The sequence below is a fragment of the Hyperoodon ampullatus genome, assembly GCF_949752795.1.
Source record: "Hyperoodon ampullatus genome assembly, chromosome: 12".
NCBI lineage: Eukaryota > Metazoa > Chordata > Mammalia > Artiodactyla > Ziphiidae > Hyperoodon > Hyperoodon ampullatus.
The window spans coordinates 64,917,446-64,933,848 of record NC_136925.1 but is presented as its reverse complement, the minus strand read 5'-3'; the positions used below and the strand labels follow the sequence as shown (position 1 = coordinate 64,933,848).

The 16,403-nt window shown below is 44.8% G+C and overlaps 1 protein-coding gene across 1 annotated transcript in view; it reads right to left on the bottom strand.

The window, feature by feature from the left end:
- The window catches only part of HECA (hdc homolog, cell cycle regulator), a gene marked incomplete at both ends in the record, with an annotated part of 40,203 nt that extends 24,284 nt beyond the window's left edge, over nt 1-15,919 (bottom strand). The window contains one exon of the mRNA XM_079716552.1: nt 15,649-15,919. Within this exon, the coding sequence (XP_079572678.1) occupies nt 15,649-15,919 (271 nt within the window). The remainder of the gene's footprint in view (nt 1-15,648) is intronic.
- Between the last annotated feature and the right edge of the window lie 484 nt (nt 15,920-16,403).

Sequence of the window (16,403 nt, the reverse complement as noted above, 5' to 3'; positions counted from 1 at the left end):
TTCCACAGACGGTGGGGGCGGGGGGATGGTTCAGGCGATAATGCGAGTGATGGGGAGCGATGGGGAGCGGCAGGTGAAGCTTCGTTCACTCATCCACCACTCACCTCCTGCTGCACGGCCCGGTTCCTAACAGGCCGGGACCAATACCAGTCCTCCGCGGCCCGGGGGTTGGGGACCCCTGCTTTACAGCAATCCTTCCCACCCTGGCCGTCCCTCTGCTGTGATCTAGGGAGAAAAGACAAAGCTTTTGCCTGTGGGCCACACCACTCAGCCTATTTCTAAAATGATGCATCAGCAACCAACAAGCAACTTATAGAATCTGTTGCAACAAGGAAAGACTTGTCAAAGGGGAGGGCATGTCTAAGTCTTATACAGACCTCAGTTAAAGTGAAAATGAGACTCAAAAATAAATTATGTCTATGTCCAAGCCCAGTAGTTCACCATATATACACACTCAACACAGCTGCTATAATATGACTTGTTTACAGGAGAGCATGCCATAAAAGTTCCTACTGCAGAGGAAGCTCGAAGTTTAGAGCCCAGTGATACATTAAGCCAATGATGTCATTATAACTAGACATTCATTCCTTTTCCAATTACTAACTTTTGTGGAACACAGATATAATTTCATAGTATGACTATTTTCAAAGACTCAAAACTATTCATTTCTAGGCTTCCCTGGTGGCACAGTGGTTAAGAATCCGCCTGCCAATGCAGGGGACACGGGTTCGAGCCCTGGTCCGGGAAGATCCCACATGCCACGGAGCAACTAAGCCCATGCACCACAACTACTGAGCCTGCACTCTAGAACCTGCAAGCTACAACTACTGAGCCCACACGCCTAGAGCCCGTGCTCCACAACAAGAGAAGCCACCTCAATGAGAAGCCCGCGCACCTCAACAAAGAGTAGCCCCAGCTCGCCACAACTAAAGAAAGCCTGCGCGCAGCAACAAAGACCCAACGCAGCCAAAAATAAAATAAAATAAATAAATTTATTTAAAAAACTATTCATTTCTAAACTCATTTATAAAAGAGTTACCAAAAATATCCAGAAGGGCTTCCCTGGTGGCACAGTGGTTGAGAATCAGCCTGCCAATGTCGGGGACACGGGTCCGAGCCCTGGTCTGGGAAGGTCCCACATGCCGCGGAGAAACTGGGCCCGTGAGCCACAACTACTGAGCCTGCGCACCTGGAGCCTGTGCTCCGCAACAAGAGAGGCCGCGATAGTGAGAGGCCCGCGCACTGTGATGAAGAGTGGCCCCAGCTCGCCGCAACTAGAGAAAGCCCTCGCACAGAAATGAAGACCAAACACAGCCAAAAATATCCAGAAATTTGTCTTTTGCCATAAGAGAATTTGTCCAGTTAAATATAGTTCTATTAAAATATATAAATATATACAAATGTATATATGATTATATTCCATATGAATTCTAAACAGTATTTCCAAATCTGTCAAGAGAAAAACATTGCAAATTAATTCTTTAAAAATTCTTCCAAGTCATCTTTAGATCACATACCTCATGGAACATTAAAAAATAAATTATGAGGAAAACTGATATATTCCAAAGTCAAAAATTTCAAATCTGACTATCTCAAAGAGGAGGCTTGTTTTTAATCAACCAAATCCCAAGAAAATCAATGATTTAAAAAAACACATCCATACATTTACATAAACACACTGATACAGATACATACCCAGTATCATGGGCCAGTAGAAGTTATTTTGATAAAATCCATAATACGGTTTGGTACATTCACAATTCTTTAAACTTATTTAAAATGCAAAATGTGAAAGGGAGGTAAGGAAACAACTGAAAGTCGTAAGTAAGCATTCCACATGCTTTTACAACACAAACTCCCACTCCACAGGACCCTAGAGGCAGATAAAGAGCAGAAAGCAGAAAGGCCTGAAGTGAATGGAGATACAAACTAAAGAAAGTGTGATTACAGATACAGGCACACCAGTGTAAACCATGAAGTACAACAGGCCAAAAGTAAGGCTCTGTTAATCAAATGGTTAAAATCACAGTACAGTCCGCAGTTATAATGAAACCTGGGGACAGATGATTCACAGATCACGACAAAACCATACACAAGTCAGCTATCCTCAGGCTGGTGAAAGCATCCTCCCCAGGGCTTCAGCCTCCACAGTCCTTCCCCACAGTGGGGTCAGAAACTCTAGAAGGAGCTCACTCAAGGAGTTGGGCTTGCCCTGAGACCAGCAGGTGAGCACTGCATATTCTCTGGGAAAATCCACATAGCGAGACCTCCCAGACCTGAACTTGTAGAGAAACTAAAGGCTCCCCCAAGGAAGCAGAATAAGGATTTTGGAAGAGTAACATTCACTGCAAACTCTTGTGGGGCAAAGCCCAGGTTGGCCCTGGGTTCTTTCAACGAATCGGGAGTGTGCATTCATCACTAAGGGAAGCAGCCACACCACCACATGACAAACAAAAAACCAAACACCCAACTAGAAAACACTAAAAAACCCCAAATCATGACACAACCATTTGCTTTTTCAAACAGATCTATGGTTTTTTTGCAAAGAGTTAGTCACAAACAATAACATGTTATCCTCGTTTTCCACAGATAAGAATAGTTGGGGTCAGAAAGGTTCATCAGCCTTGCAAAATGGCAGACCTCAAGCTATGATCTGTGTCTCTCAAATCTCACACTCTTTAAACAAGCAATGCGTCTGGGAACCTCTTCCAAGCCACAGACATTTGAGAAGCACAGGGCAGACTGGATCAGCGTGACACATGGGGTGCAAGTAAACTCTTGGTTCAATTCAGTACTACGTTCTCATTTTACTAACACCGAAATGTAATTTCAGCGCACGTGCCAGAAAGACAAAAATGAGAACTTTCCTATGATTCAGGATTTAAGTTCATTATCACAAGGAAGTTATGGGTGATTTAGCCTTAAGAGGCCTCAGTTTGTAACAGAGGCGATAAGTAAATAAGAAGCCTTTATCTACAAGTTTCAAAGTCCTTGGAACTGGCTCCAATAAAAACCACAGGGGATTTTAGGAATGCGCAGGAAATGACAGGTGTTGAGCACAGGAGCTTCAGCTGTCAACCAGGCAGCAGTGGTCAGGGAGGAGGTCAAGGAGGGCGGGAGAAACAGAGCTTTGCAAATTCAATACAAAAAGGAAACAGACCCTCACAAATGTAACAGCATTACTGTGCACTGATACCCAAATGAACTCAGTCACTACCCTGATGCCAGGCCCAAACTGCTTTTCCTACAGGTAATTTCCCAGACAACTTTCTCCACTATCCCCTTTCCCTTGAGGTTCTATCTCTATGTGGATGTTCTGTGATCATACAAAATTGTAACATGTCTAACCAGCAACACCTTAAACAAGGCAAAAAGATTAACAATAAGCCAGGGGAAACATAGGTCAAAAAGTATCCTGAATATAAAAAGACCTCGTTTAGATCAATGAGAATACAACTATCCCATTAGTAAAATGGACAAAAATCACAAACGGAAAAAATACAAATGAACCCTATACATATAAAAAGACATTCATTTGGCTGGCAATCCAATAAATGCAGTTAAAAATTACAGCGAGATGTGATTTTTCATCTATCTGATTGGCAAAGGTGAAAATGGCTATCAAAATCCCTGTGGAAGGGTGTGAAGAAAAAGCACTCCATGCAGGGCCAGCATTAGTGGAAACAGGGAAACCCTTTCTGGAAAGCAGTTTGGCAACATGTATCAAAGCCTTGAAAGTCACATGCCTGCTGACCAGTGATCTCAGTTCTAGGACTGTAGCCTAAAGAAGATAATCGCATCCTCGCTATGAACTGTGATCCATTAAGAACAGGAAGCGTCAGTTCAAATGTTCACTATCGCCACAATCCCAAGACCAGGAAGTCCTCGTGTCATAATGAGAAGGATCAGATTAACAGGAGAGAACGACGTGTCAGCTCAGTGCTTCCTTGGTCAAGTGTTTTCTTGTTTCACGAATTTAATTTCAGTTCAAGTACCAGAATGATAAGCATGAGGCCTTCTAAAAGTAACTTAAATAGCCCTATTGCCTCCTTAATGGTTTTATACTAAATTTAAGCCCTCTACTTAAAAACTTGTTCATTATTCATACACATGTCTGCGTATCAGTCAAGATGGAGCCAGTATCACTTAGGATCCAACTGCCACAGCAGGGTCAGGCACATCTCTCTGACACGAGTGTGCCTTTTCTGCAAAAAGGGAAGGAGGCTGTCCCTGGAGCGGAACGCCCCCATCCTCCAATGCAGACCGCAGACGGCTAGGTGTCCCGCCTGGCTTCCAGTCAGCACTCCATAAAGGGAGTCATAGCATCATCACTGTTGCTGTCGCTGGCAAGAGCTTCTCCTCCTTCTTATAGGTCCAGGGGTTCTGTAGCCCCAACACACCTACCATCCAGGTATCTTACCTAATTTCCTACTGAACTGCAACACATCGTCGGCATTTATAAAACTAAATGCCTAATACAGTGGAACCATATCATTCTAGGGCTAACGTTAACCCCAACATGTAAGCACTGCCCAATAAGAACAGATCTGAGGAGCTGGAAACAGAAGAATTCTTGGAGCTGCCCTGGGTATCAGACGTGCTCGTTTCTGCCTCTACCTCGGAAGGATGCTTCCCGTTTCCCAGTGCCAGGCTCTCTCCATGGCTTCTGGAAGCACTGTGTCTGTTCGTTAACAACAGTCACCAAGCATCCCAGGCTCAGCCTCTCAGATTACAGGCCGCACCTGCTGCCAATCAAAAATAGCCAGACCTTGATTCTCCCCATTCCCCAGTCTCCATTTCTGCCCAGACACTGAGGTCTGTCAGGCGTAACAAGTAATGTGTCACTTTAATAAGAAGTTATGTTGTAATACTACAGTTCTACTAAATATTATATTGACGTAATCATCACACAGGAGTGCTCATTTAGAAACCTAAAACAGTGTGTGATTTAGTTTCAACACTAGCGTCAAAAGACTCTCCTGAGATGCTTTTATAACTTGAAGGGACATGATCTAAGATATCAAACCTATGCTAACCCCTGGGAAAAACATCCATTTTTTAAGTGAGGGAGACAAATATCTCCCTCACTTATAGGAGCAACTTGATACCCTGCTAGCTTTTTTTTTTTTTTTTTTTTTGCTGTACGCGGGCCTCTCACTGCTGTGGCCTCTCCCGTTGCGGAGCACAGGCTCCGGACGCGTAGGCTCAGCGGCCATGGCTCACGGGCCCGGCCGCTCCGCGGCATGTGGTATCTTCCTGGACCAGGGCACGAACCCGCATCCCCTGCATCGGCAGGCGGACTCTCAACCACTGCGCCACCAGGGAAGCCCATACCCTGCTCACTTTTGCCTACAGTCATTCTATCAGTTTTATAAAGGCATATGCCTTAAGGCCATCTATTTCTAATAAATTTCCAATAAAATGAAAAATAGAAGTCAAGATTTATGACACTATCTTTTGCTATCTATCTGTAACTGCTATTACAGGGGTGATACTGAACTGCAACAAATTCTGAAGGGGTCCAGAATATGCCAGTGTGGCCTCAAAATTATTTTGAGCTTAAGGCATTTGAGTTCCTGAAATCTCTTATCTGCCTAAAACCAGAGCCTCTCAAAAGAACTCAATTGTCATAAATCCCTTCCCGAAAAGCAACCTGGGAAGACTGACTTTTACCACCAGAGATAACTCTCCACCCCACACCTAAACAGACATTGTCACAAAACTGTCATCACCCATCTATTCTCTTAGGGCCCATTTACCTTTTCAAAAGTCATTTGTTTCCTACGGGTGTCCTTTCTCCTCCTCTCCTACTCTTACTAAGAAGTCACTCATTTTCCTAGAAGTGCCCTTCTCCCCTCCCCTTCACCTATTAAGATGGTATATAAGCCACAAATTATAACCACCCCTTTGAGTCACGTTTCTTCTGTGAGTAAATCTGTCTTTTCTCTTGCTCGTCTGTCTTTTGTCAGTTTAATTTGCAGGCCCCAAATCCATAAACCTAAGAGGGTAGAGGAGGAGTTTTTCCTCCCTGACAATTTAAATCTGTGAAATACACTGCACTATATGTGCATATGAGAACCATGCTAACGTTCTTATTAATTATTCTAAACAGTTATAAGATTAACAGTTAACACTTCCTTTTTAAGTTTTCCTCTATTTTTCTTTACATTTCCTCTTAATATCTTTCGTTTCTAACTCTTAGATTGTTTTCAAGTATTATCCTCCTAAGTTATTATCCTCCTAATTTAGCAGAAATAATTTGTTTTTCCTTTCTACTTCTGATAAATCAGAACATATAATTATTAAGTATTAGAAATGCTACTTATTTTTTGCCAGTTTATAAAAACCTCTCAAATACAATCAAGCTAAAGCATCCTGTTGATTAAATAAAGCAAGCTACTATTTCACCAACCACTGAGAACTGGAAGCCTTCTGAAACACACATATTTAAAACACATACTCACTTTGTAGAAAACAATGACATCCCCCCTCACCAGAGTTTATCGTTTTAAAACTGATTCGATGAGGTTAAAAATAAAATGACAAAGACAATTAGTCGAACCTGTCACAGAGACAGACATTTTTCTACCAAGATATGAAAAATAAACCCCTCCCTCCAGAGAAAGGCCTTCTGTTCAGATGGCCCCAAGCCCTCCCTCGGCGTTAGGTTCTCTGAAGTTCACCTCAATTAGCTAACCTCCCATGGCTCGCAAAGCATCAGGATGCTGCTGCCCACAACTTAAGACAGACTTTCCAAACAGCAGCCTTGGGTGCTGTGACACTTTCATCTTGTGCAGAAAGGCAGTGTGTACAGTGTGCCCACTACTTTACTGAAAAATCACAATCAACAGTCCGCAACAGGTTGTACCACCAAACCTTGATTAGCTGTATTACAGGGAAGATGGTCAAAAGATACCCATTCTGTTAAAATATACAATAACTTTACAAGCTTGCCAACAACGTATGATTATCCCCCTTTGCAGGCTCAGCTGACCATGCCTTTGCTTATAAACCTCAGGGATGGTTCTGCACTGGTGATGAAACATCCAGATTTGACCGTCTGGCCCCACTCCCTTTCCAGTCTCGTGTCCTACCACCGTACCTCAAACCAGCCACAGATTCCTGGCAGCAACCAGAACTCAAGGCTCTTTCCCACCCCCTCCTGCTGAAACATCCTTCCTCTGCTTTCAGAGCTAACTGCATCTCTTCCTGCAGCACTCAGCTCAAATGTCCCCTCTTCCAGGAAACGAATCCTTTCTTCCACTGGGCACCCATAGCACATTATCACGTCTCCCGATTATGTCTCTGTCCCAGCTCCACCATAAGCCCAGGGGGGTGCAGATTCTGAGGCCTCCAAGGATAATTCGACATTACACTTCCAGTCATAGAAGACAGTAGGCACATAATGTTTAGTAAATGCATGAGTGCATAGATGAACAACATAGTGAATGAGCAAACGAAAGCTAATGAATGAACTTTCAAGTTGTTACCTGGGGAGAGAGGAGGGTCTTTTGTTTACTTCTCAATAATATTAAGCCCTGGCTCATCCCAGAAAGAACACCCTCAGTGCCTCGCCTCCTCTGAGCTACCCTTCACTTCCATATGCTCAGTTCACTTGCCCCTGTCCTCAGACACAATCTCCAGCTTTAATCCAATATATGACCAGTGGGCTTCCCTAGTGGCGCGGTGGTTGAGAGTCCGCCTGCCGATGCAGGGGACACGGGTTCGTGCCCCGGTCCGGGAAGATCCCACATGCCGTGGAGCGGCTGGGCCCGTGAGCCATGGCCGCTGAGCCTGTGTGTCCGGAGCCTGTGCTCCGCAACGGGAGAGGCCACAACAGTGAGAGGCCCGCGTACCACAAAAAAAAAAACCAAACAAACAAACAATATGTGACCAGTCCACAAGCTCCTGCTCTTTATTCCACAGCTGCCCTTGTGTAGTACACGCAATAACCTACTTGCACTTATTTCCATAAAGACTCCCAACTAGACCGTAAGCCCCCGGGCCCAATTCTTCTGTCCTTGTAATGCCAGAGCCTGACACAGTGCCTGACAAATAGCAGGCGCTCAAAACATATGAGATGGATAAATAAATGAATGAAGAAAGGAAGAGGAAACTGTTCTCACACTATGTTTTTAACTTTTTTCTTTTGGCTAAATCATCTGATTTTTCAAGGTAAACTCTGATCAGAGAGAGATGATGAGGGAAGAAGAGAAAACACTGTATAGTCAAATCAATGCCTGAATAAGAACCTGTATAATACCACAGTCTTTTTCTATATTAATACAGAAACCACCTTACTGTCTCTCAGTGTCTGTTTTCAACACAATAGTTTAACAAGCTTTGTAATTGGATAAGGCTGAACAAATCACAAAACTTATAAAAGATATTGTTGATAGTGACCATATCTGTCAGACCCTATGCCAAGATCTTTCATATACACTGTTTTTCTTAATCTGCAAAAACATTCCAAAGGGTTGCATTTAGAAAATGAAGGCTGAGAGAGGTTAAGTCACTTGCCCCAAAGTCACTCTGCCAGTAAGTTGTGGCACCTTGCGTTACACCTAGGTCTATTCAAACAGCATGCTTTTTGACTAAAACTTTAAAAATTCTAGGCCTTACTTTTTTTTTTTATTAGTTTCTGCTTTATAACAAAGTGAATCAGTCATACATATACATCTGTTCCCACATCCCTTCCCTCATGCATCTCCCTCCCTCCCACCTTCCCTATCCCACCCCTCCAGGCGGTCACAAAGCACCGAGCTGATCTCCCTGTGCTATGCGGCTGCTTCCCACTATCTATCTACCTTACGTTTGGTACTGTATATATGTCCATGCCACTCTTTCGCTTTGTCACAGCTTACCCTTCCCACTCCTCATATCCTCAAGTCCATTCTCAAGTAGGTCTGTGTCTTTATTCCCGTCTTGCCCCTAGGTTCTTCATGACCTTTTTTTTTTTCTTAGATTCCATATATATGTGTTAGCATATGGTATTTGTCTTTCTCTTTCTGACTTACTTCACTCTGTATGACAGACTCTAGGTCTATCCACCTCATTACAAATAGCTCAGTTTCGTTTCTTTTTTAGGCCTTACTTCTTAAGATTAGAATAACGGTGCAGACAGAATTTCAAAGGCTTATGCTTTCATCTTCACTATCACCAGTTGCTAAAATGTCATTCACCATCATTAGGTATTTTGTTGAATCCTTGTGAGCCAGCAAATCACTAAAGAGCACAGGGGAAATAAATGAAGCCTTAGAAAAGCGTGGCAGCATCTGCTCCAGGCCCTTGATCCAAATGGGGCCTTCCTACTGCTGCTACATTTGGGGGTTATCAGCAATTCTCCAGCATGCCTTTAAAACAATAAGAACTAGGAACTGAAGAGGCTGTGGGGAAAGGGCACTCTAGCCACAGCCTTTCCACAGGGCAATCTGTAAGCATGTATTTATTAAAAGTCATAAAAACATGCACATTCTTTCACATAGCAAGTCTACAGGTAAGAACTTATCTTAAAGAAGTAAGTGAATAATGCCCAGAGATGTACAAATAAGAACTTAAAGATCAAACAACAGCAGAATGATCAGTTTATCCAAGATGCAGACATAAGATGGCATATTAGGCAATCATTAAAAATAGTGATGCACCTGTATTTACCGCTCTGCTAAAATGTCCACAAAATATTATACATGTTAAAAGCACATTATAAAATATATGATCTGATCTTCTTTTTTTTCCCTGAAAACCCTATATGTACTTTTAAAAGTCTGTAAGAAAAAAATGTTAAAGGCTATAAGAATATGCATCACAATGGTGATCTAAGTGGTAGGATTACATGCTTGACTAGAAAGTCAAAGAGAACTTTGCCTACCTTCTGTATTTAAAAAAAATTTTTTTTCCACTACACCCATTCTATTACTGGCAAAATAATAAAATAACGAAATATTTTTAATTAAATCAACTCCTTAAAAATTCCAAGGAGCTGGTGATCAAAATCAATCAAGACAGACCTTTTTTCCTAAAGTCTTCCTTTTGATACCTTCAAACTCTTTAAATTGTACATAGCTAACAGCCTGGAGTAAGTTCACAGGAGGATTAAGCTGCAAGATATTTCCCACTTTATCTCCTGTTTTCAATTCTCTATGGAATGATATATATTCTTGGACTTCTAAGAAAGCTGACATTGAAGGTTTGGGTTCTAGAATTTAAGGCTCAGGTCCTGTAACAAGTAAAAAGAGAAAGAGTGAGGACTGTGCGTAAGACACCATTAGCAGAGCATGGAATGGTTCTTACTATAATATACAAAGTACACAACATGAAGCTTTGACGGATGAGGGAATATTTTCTACCAATCTCCATTACAGAGGTGGATTTCAAAAGACAAGGTCTAAAACCAGCAGATATTTTTAAAGACATAAAACATTAACTTTTAGAAAAGGTAAGAAAATTCCAAGAGGACAATGGTACTCTACATACCTTAGACCCTCAAACAAATATTCCTTGAGTTTAAAGTAAACAGCAGGCAAACATTCTGCATTTTCCTTCTGATGGATATAGGTAATTTAAAGGTAGTAGAGAGGGACTTCCCTGGTTAAGAATCCGCCTGCCAATGCAGGGGACACGGGTTTGAGCCCTGGTCCAGGATGATCCCACATGCCGCAGAGCACCTAAGCCCGTGCGCCACAACTACTGAGCGGGCGCGCCACAACTACTAAAACCCTCGCGCCTAGAGCCCGTGCTCTGCAACAAGAGAAGCCACGGCAATGAGAAGCCCATGCACCGCAGCGAAGAGTAGCCCCAGCTCGCTGCGACTAGAGAAAGCCCACGGCAACGAAGACCCGATGCACCCATAAGTAAATAGATAAAATAAATAAACTTTAAAAATAAATAAATAAATGTAGTAAACATTTAAGTAAACACCTAAAAAAAGAAACTATTTAAAATATAATACAGGGGCTTCCCTGGTGGCGCAGGGGTTGAGAGTCCGCCTGCCGGTGCAGGGGACACGGGTTCGAGACCTAGTCTGGAGAAATCCCACATGCTGCGGAGCAACTAAGCCCGTGCACCACAGCTACTGAGCCTGTGCGTCTGGAGCCTGTGCTCCGCAACAAGAGAAGGCTGCGACAGTGAGAGGCCCGCGCACCGCGATGAAGAGTGGCCCCCACTCACCACAACTAGAGAAAGCCCTCGCACGGAAACGAAGACCCAACACAGCCAAAAATAAATAAATAAATTCATTTAAAATATAATACAAACCTAGGACTATAAAAGTGTTTTTGGTGGCCTAAGTATGAGAAAAATACAATTCGTGTTTACGGGGAAGAGGTGGCACTCCAAAAATCTATTTGTAAGCAGACGTATGAAATTCAGAACACATTTTCCATCAAAACAATGTTACTGTATTATGATGGTTACCTCCTGGCCTGTTCTGCGAAGATTTAGTCGTTCCTGAGAACTATTTATCCCACGCCTGCATTTTAGGTGAATGGCACTAGTGGTCTGAGTGAAGAATCTAACATGACCAGCAGCTCTCCTTCACTCACCGCTGAAGGCTCTCAGCTCCCTCTGCACGGAGGCTCTCCAGCTAAGAGACGCCAACCCCCAGGTCACTCTCTCTTCTCCAGCTAAGAGATGCCAACCCCCAGGTCACTCACCAGTCCATGGCGGGGGGAGGGGGAGGAGGTCCCGCCCTCATGCCTCAAGGTAAGATAACTCCGCAGGACCATCCTAGCTCCAGAGCTACCTGTAATCACTGCATCACAGTTCAACTCCTCCCTCTGCCCGGCCCTGCTTCCCTCACTCCCCCACCAGTAACGTTCAGTGTTCATGTTCAGTAAACCTCTGGCAGGTAAATCTTTGTCTCAAACACTATTTCCAGATTCTAAGACAAGTGGCTAACCCTTAGCAAGCTCATATCGTATAAGTCAGTCACTGTGTGTGTGTGTGTATATATGTGTATATATATGTATACATATGTGTGTGTGCGTATATATGTGTGTGTATAGATATGTATATATAAATAATACATAATAAATATAGATATCTTATTATATATGTATGGGTAGGTACTATAATCCCATTTTAAATATGCAGAAACTGAGGATCAGAGAAGTCAAATGACTTGCCCCAGATCACAGAGCGAGTGATTTGAGGAGCCAGGTCTACTGAATGCAAGGTCAATCACCAGGTAAACTGACTCCATCTACTTCAAAGAACTGTTGAATGAATGAAGGCAAACTCAGCAGCCCAGGGGTTCTGGTGGCAGTCAGGAATGAGTGGAGTGGTGAACCATGGTCATCCATAAAACAGGAATTTATAAAAGGACTTGGGATCCAGGCCCATTAAAAAGTAGATACTATGACCAAGGTTCATATATTTTTAGGCCTCAAGCAAAAAACCAGTGGCCTAATGGAACCAGAATTCCAGAATGAGGGCTTCCCTGGTGGCGCAGTGGCTGAGAGTCCACCTGCCAATGCAGAGGACACGGGTTCGTGCCCCGGTCCAGGAAGATACCACATGCTGCGGAGCGGCTAGGCCTGTGAGCCATGGCCGCTGAGCCTGCACGTCTGGAGCCTGTGCTCCGCAACGGGAGAGGCCACAACAGTGAGAGGCCCGCGTACCGCAAAAAAAAAAGAATTCCAGAATGAAACTATGTGGGTATAACCCACTGCATGATTACTAGATCCTAAAAATAATGACTGGCAAATCTTGTCCACCTACAATCAAAATGTTGCAATATGTGCAGACAGATGTTTACTATATAGGAAGAGGACAGTGCTTTTACTCCAGTCCCCACAGAAATCTTCATACACCTTCATATCTAAAATAAAGCTTCATTTCTAAAAATACTAATAAATTTCTTTTTAGGGCTATAAAGTCCCTACAATTGACATGCAACTTACCCAAGAAGCACAACTGCAACTAGTTCAACTCCTTCAATTACAACCCCACCCTGGCTTCCCCAAGCTTTCCCTAACTAGCAAATCTTTTTTTATAGAATCAGTAGTTATTTATAACTACTGACTAACAGTGAAAAACTAAGAACTAATATTATCCTACCCTGGTGTCCATGCTGCCCAAGAACCACAAGACATAAAACCATTCTATAAACTCCATACAACTACAAACAAACACTATTAACTTTAGGTGAAGTCATTAAGTTTGCACGTTTGCAGATGTAGATCACAACTGACTCGAACAGTGAGAACAAACTGTTTAAAAGATTAATAGAATGTAGATTTACTACACCCTTGGAATAACTGTTTGATTGGTAATATTTATAATCACAAAATCTAATGTCACAGCTAAATAAAATATTGAAATATACTTAGAAATACCATAATAGTTGACTGTCATTTTTAAATTTAAAAATAATTGGGCCTTATCAGTTGATTCTGAGAGTTTGCACATATCAGTTGCCCCTTCCTTTAAAAATTCACCAATGGCATCTCTCCCACCCCTACATTACACAGCACAGCTTTAAATGGCAAAAAACAAACAACAGAAAAAAAGCATTTATAATTTCCTTATTTACCAATTTTGCACACAGGAGGCCTCAGCATCTATGTTCAATTATCATCAACTGCAGTGAGAGGTTCTTCAAATTAAGGTGCATCATTCACTGAGACTTCACACCAGGTCAGAACCAAGAATGTGGCAACATAAAATTCAACTCACTGCTCTAACATAACTCAAGTTTGTACCTTCTCTAACTGTAATTACTGCAGTGTTTGCCCCATTTCTTCCTCCCCCCCCCCATTCATTTAATAAAACAAGCTCCAAATCAGAAATACATACCTTCACACAGATATATACAGAATTGCTAAATATACCTTAGATTGCCACTTCAGAGGAGAGCAGTAATAGGGACACTATAACCATAGCTTAATCTTTACGAATGAGGAGATACCACCAGTCCTGAGAAAAACATTTCCTCACACCGCCTTAAAGTGGCCTAATCTTTTGGAGAAAGAAGAAGAGGAAACGTCAACCTGAAGCTTCCACTAGGATAATAAAACAGCAGGGTAAGCCAGAAATACCCTGGGAATACCAGACCCATGCAGATGTCCTCTCTTGATTGCCACCTCTCCTTTAATACTTAACACAGCACTTGTAACACAGTAAATGTTTAATATCTTTTGAATGAGTGAATGATAGCTATCATTCACTGATCACTTACTTTTCTTGAGAAACTTTATTAAGCTTATTACAAATGTAGCAAGCCTTTAAAACAAGTACTGGGGACTGGGTAGGGAAGGGACACTCTGAGCCTCACAATAACCTTATGAGGAAGCCAATACAATCAGCACATAATTCTTTTCCCCATCTTTACAGGTGAGGACATTGAGGCTCAGAAAAGCTGTCCTTCCCAAGATGACGAAACTCTAAATGGCTGAGCCAGGAGTCTGTCTTTTTCCTTTTGCTACATCAATACCAAAATGAAGTTTAGAGCGAGGAAAACAAAAGAACATGGAGAAGACATTCTGGCCAAAAGTTGTATTTTCAAACATTCACAAATGGGATGTTTCTGAGGAAAAAAAAAAAAAAAAACAAGTTCCGATTTCAAAATTGCAGAGACACAGCCAATGGGGCCTAAGGTTCTGTTCCTAATAGGCTACCTTTAATCTCCTCTGTTCAGATCACTGTCAGGTTCTTCTAAGTGCAGGTAACCTGTTTAAAAAGTGAGTGATCTACGTAAAGAATGGCTTCAAAAGCTGAAACCTACAAGTTAAAAGCCAGATATAAAGAACCTAATCCCCCTTCATTAAAATACACCTATATTCCCCGTCCTGAAAAACTGCCTGACCAGAAGAATTCAAAGAACAGTCCAAGTCCGAAAAAGTGTTTGCCCTATAACTAAAATTATGTCTCTGCAGTGACAACGGCAATCCTGTCACATCTTCACTATTCCTTAAATGCACCCTCAAAAGGTGCATTCAGGCACTACCTAAGATTATTAGGCTTCCTTCTAAAAATGTGAAGCAGAATTAAACAGAGGATGATTTTTTTTTTTTTTTTTTAACTCCGGGCTGAGAACGGAAGTCAAGTTCAGATTCTCTTCCTTCCTCGAGCAAGAGAATTAAAGAGCACACCCCCACCCCCAGCGACACACACACACACACACACACACACACACACACACACACACACACACCCCTACAGTAAAAAGCAAGAAGGAACTGGTGCCTAAGTTTTCAATCGGACCATTCTTCTCAACTTGGGCAGCTCTTTTTTTCCTTCCTTCCTTCCTTCCTCCCTCCCTTCCTTCCTTCCTTCCTCTCTTCCTCCCTTCCTTCCTCCCTCTCCCCGGTCCGGGGCACACGCTCGGCTTTGCCAGCGCGGGCACGAAGGGCAGGGCCCGAGCGGAGCGCCGCCGCAGCCGGGCACCCAGGAGTCCCTTGGAGTCTGGGGCGCAGGCTGCACGGGGAGTGAGATCTGTGCGCCGCGCGGACACCGAGCCGGGGTCGCCGATCGACCGCCGCCGCCTGGCGTGGGGACCGGGAAGGGGCAGCCGCGGCGGGGCGGAGGGGCGGGGTGAGCACTTCCTGACTCTCGCATTGTCCACGCATCGCCCGCGCCACCCAGGGCCCCGCCGACGCGCCGTCCCCGTCGGCGAGTAAGTTGGCGCTCGCCCCTCCGGCCCCGTCTTACCGTTCTTGGCGTCGCCAGCCGCTGCAGCCCCCGCGGCGGCCGCGGCGGCCGCGGCGCCGGGCCCCGCGCCTCCCGCGCCCGCCGCGCCCCCGGTGCCCGGCACGCCCGCCGCCGCCGCTCCGCAGCCGGCCGCCGCCGCCAGGGCCCCCCCGGCCGCCGCGCCCGCCGCGCCCGCCGCTGCCAGGGCGCCGGCTCCATTTTCCTGCTCGTCCCCGCTGCTGTTGGCGCGCTTGTTTTTGCGTCCGCCTTTACTGTTTTTGGGGTTGGGCATCTCGCGAGTGTCCAGGTGCCCCGCGTCGGCGAAGGCGGCTCCCAGCGGCTCGGCGCCCGGTACGGGAGGCCGAGAACGGAGGGCGCGGGCCGGCGGCTCCTCTGGCGCCCGTCTAGCCGCGCGGCCCGCGCCGCGCCATCCCGGCCGCCGCGCCCTCCCCGGCTTCCTGGAGCCGGCGCGCGGCCACCCGAGGCTCGCAGCCGCGCGGGCGCCGCGGGCTCGGGGCGCAAGCTAGACGCTCCCGAGCCGGAGGGAAAAGGCGGGTCTCGGGCTTGTTTTGATTCGGCTTCTCTGACACGCTCTGGCCCCGCCCCCTCCCGTGACGACACTGGGGATTCGGCCTGGCCGCGCCCACCAGGTGACCTCACGGTAGCCCGGCCCAACCGCGTGACGTCACGCCCCGCGCTGAGTCGGCCACCTTGGAGTGACGTCATCGGGGCGCCCTCACTCCCGGGCCCCTGCTGCACCCCGGTGCCTGCTGACC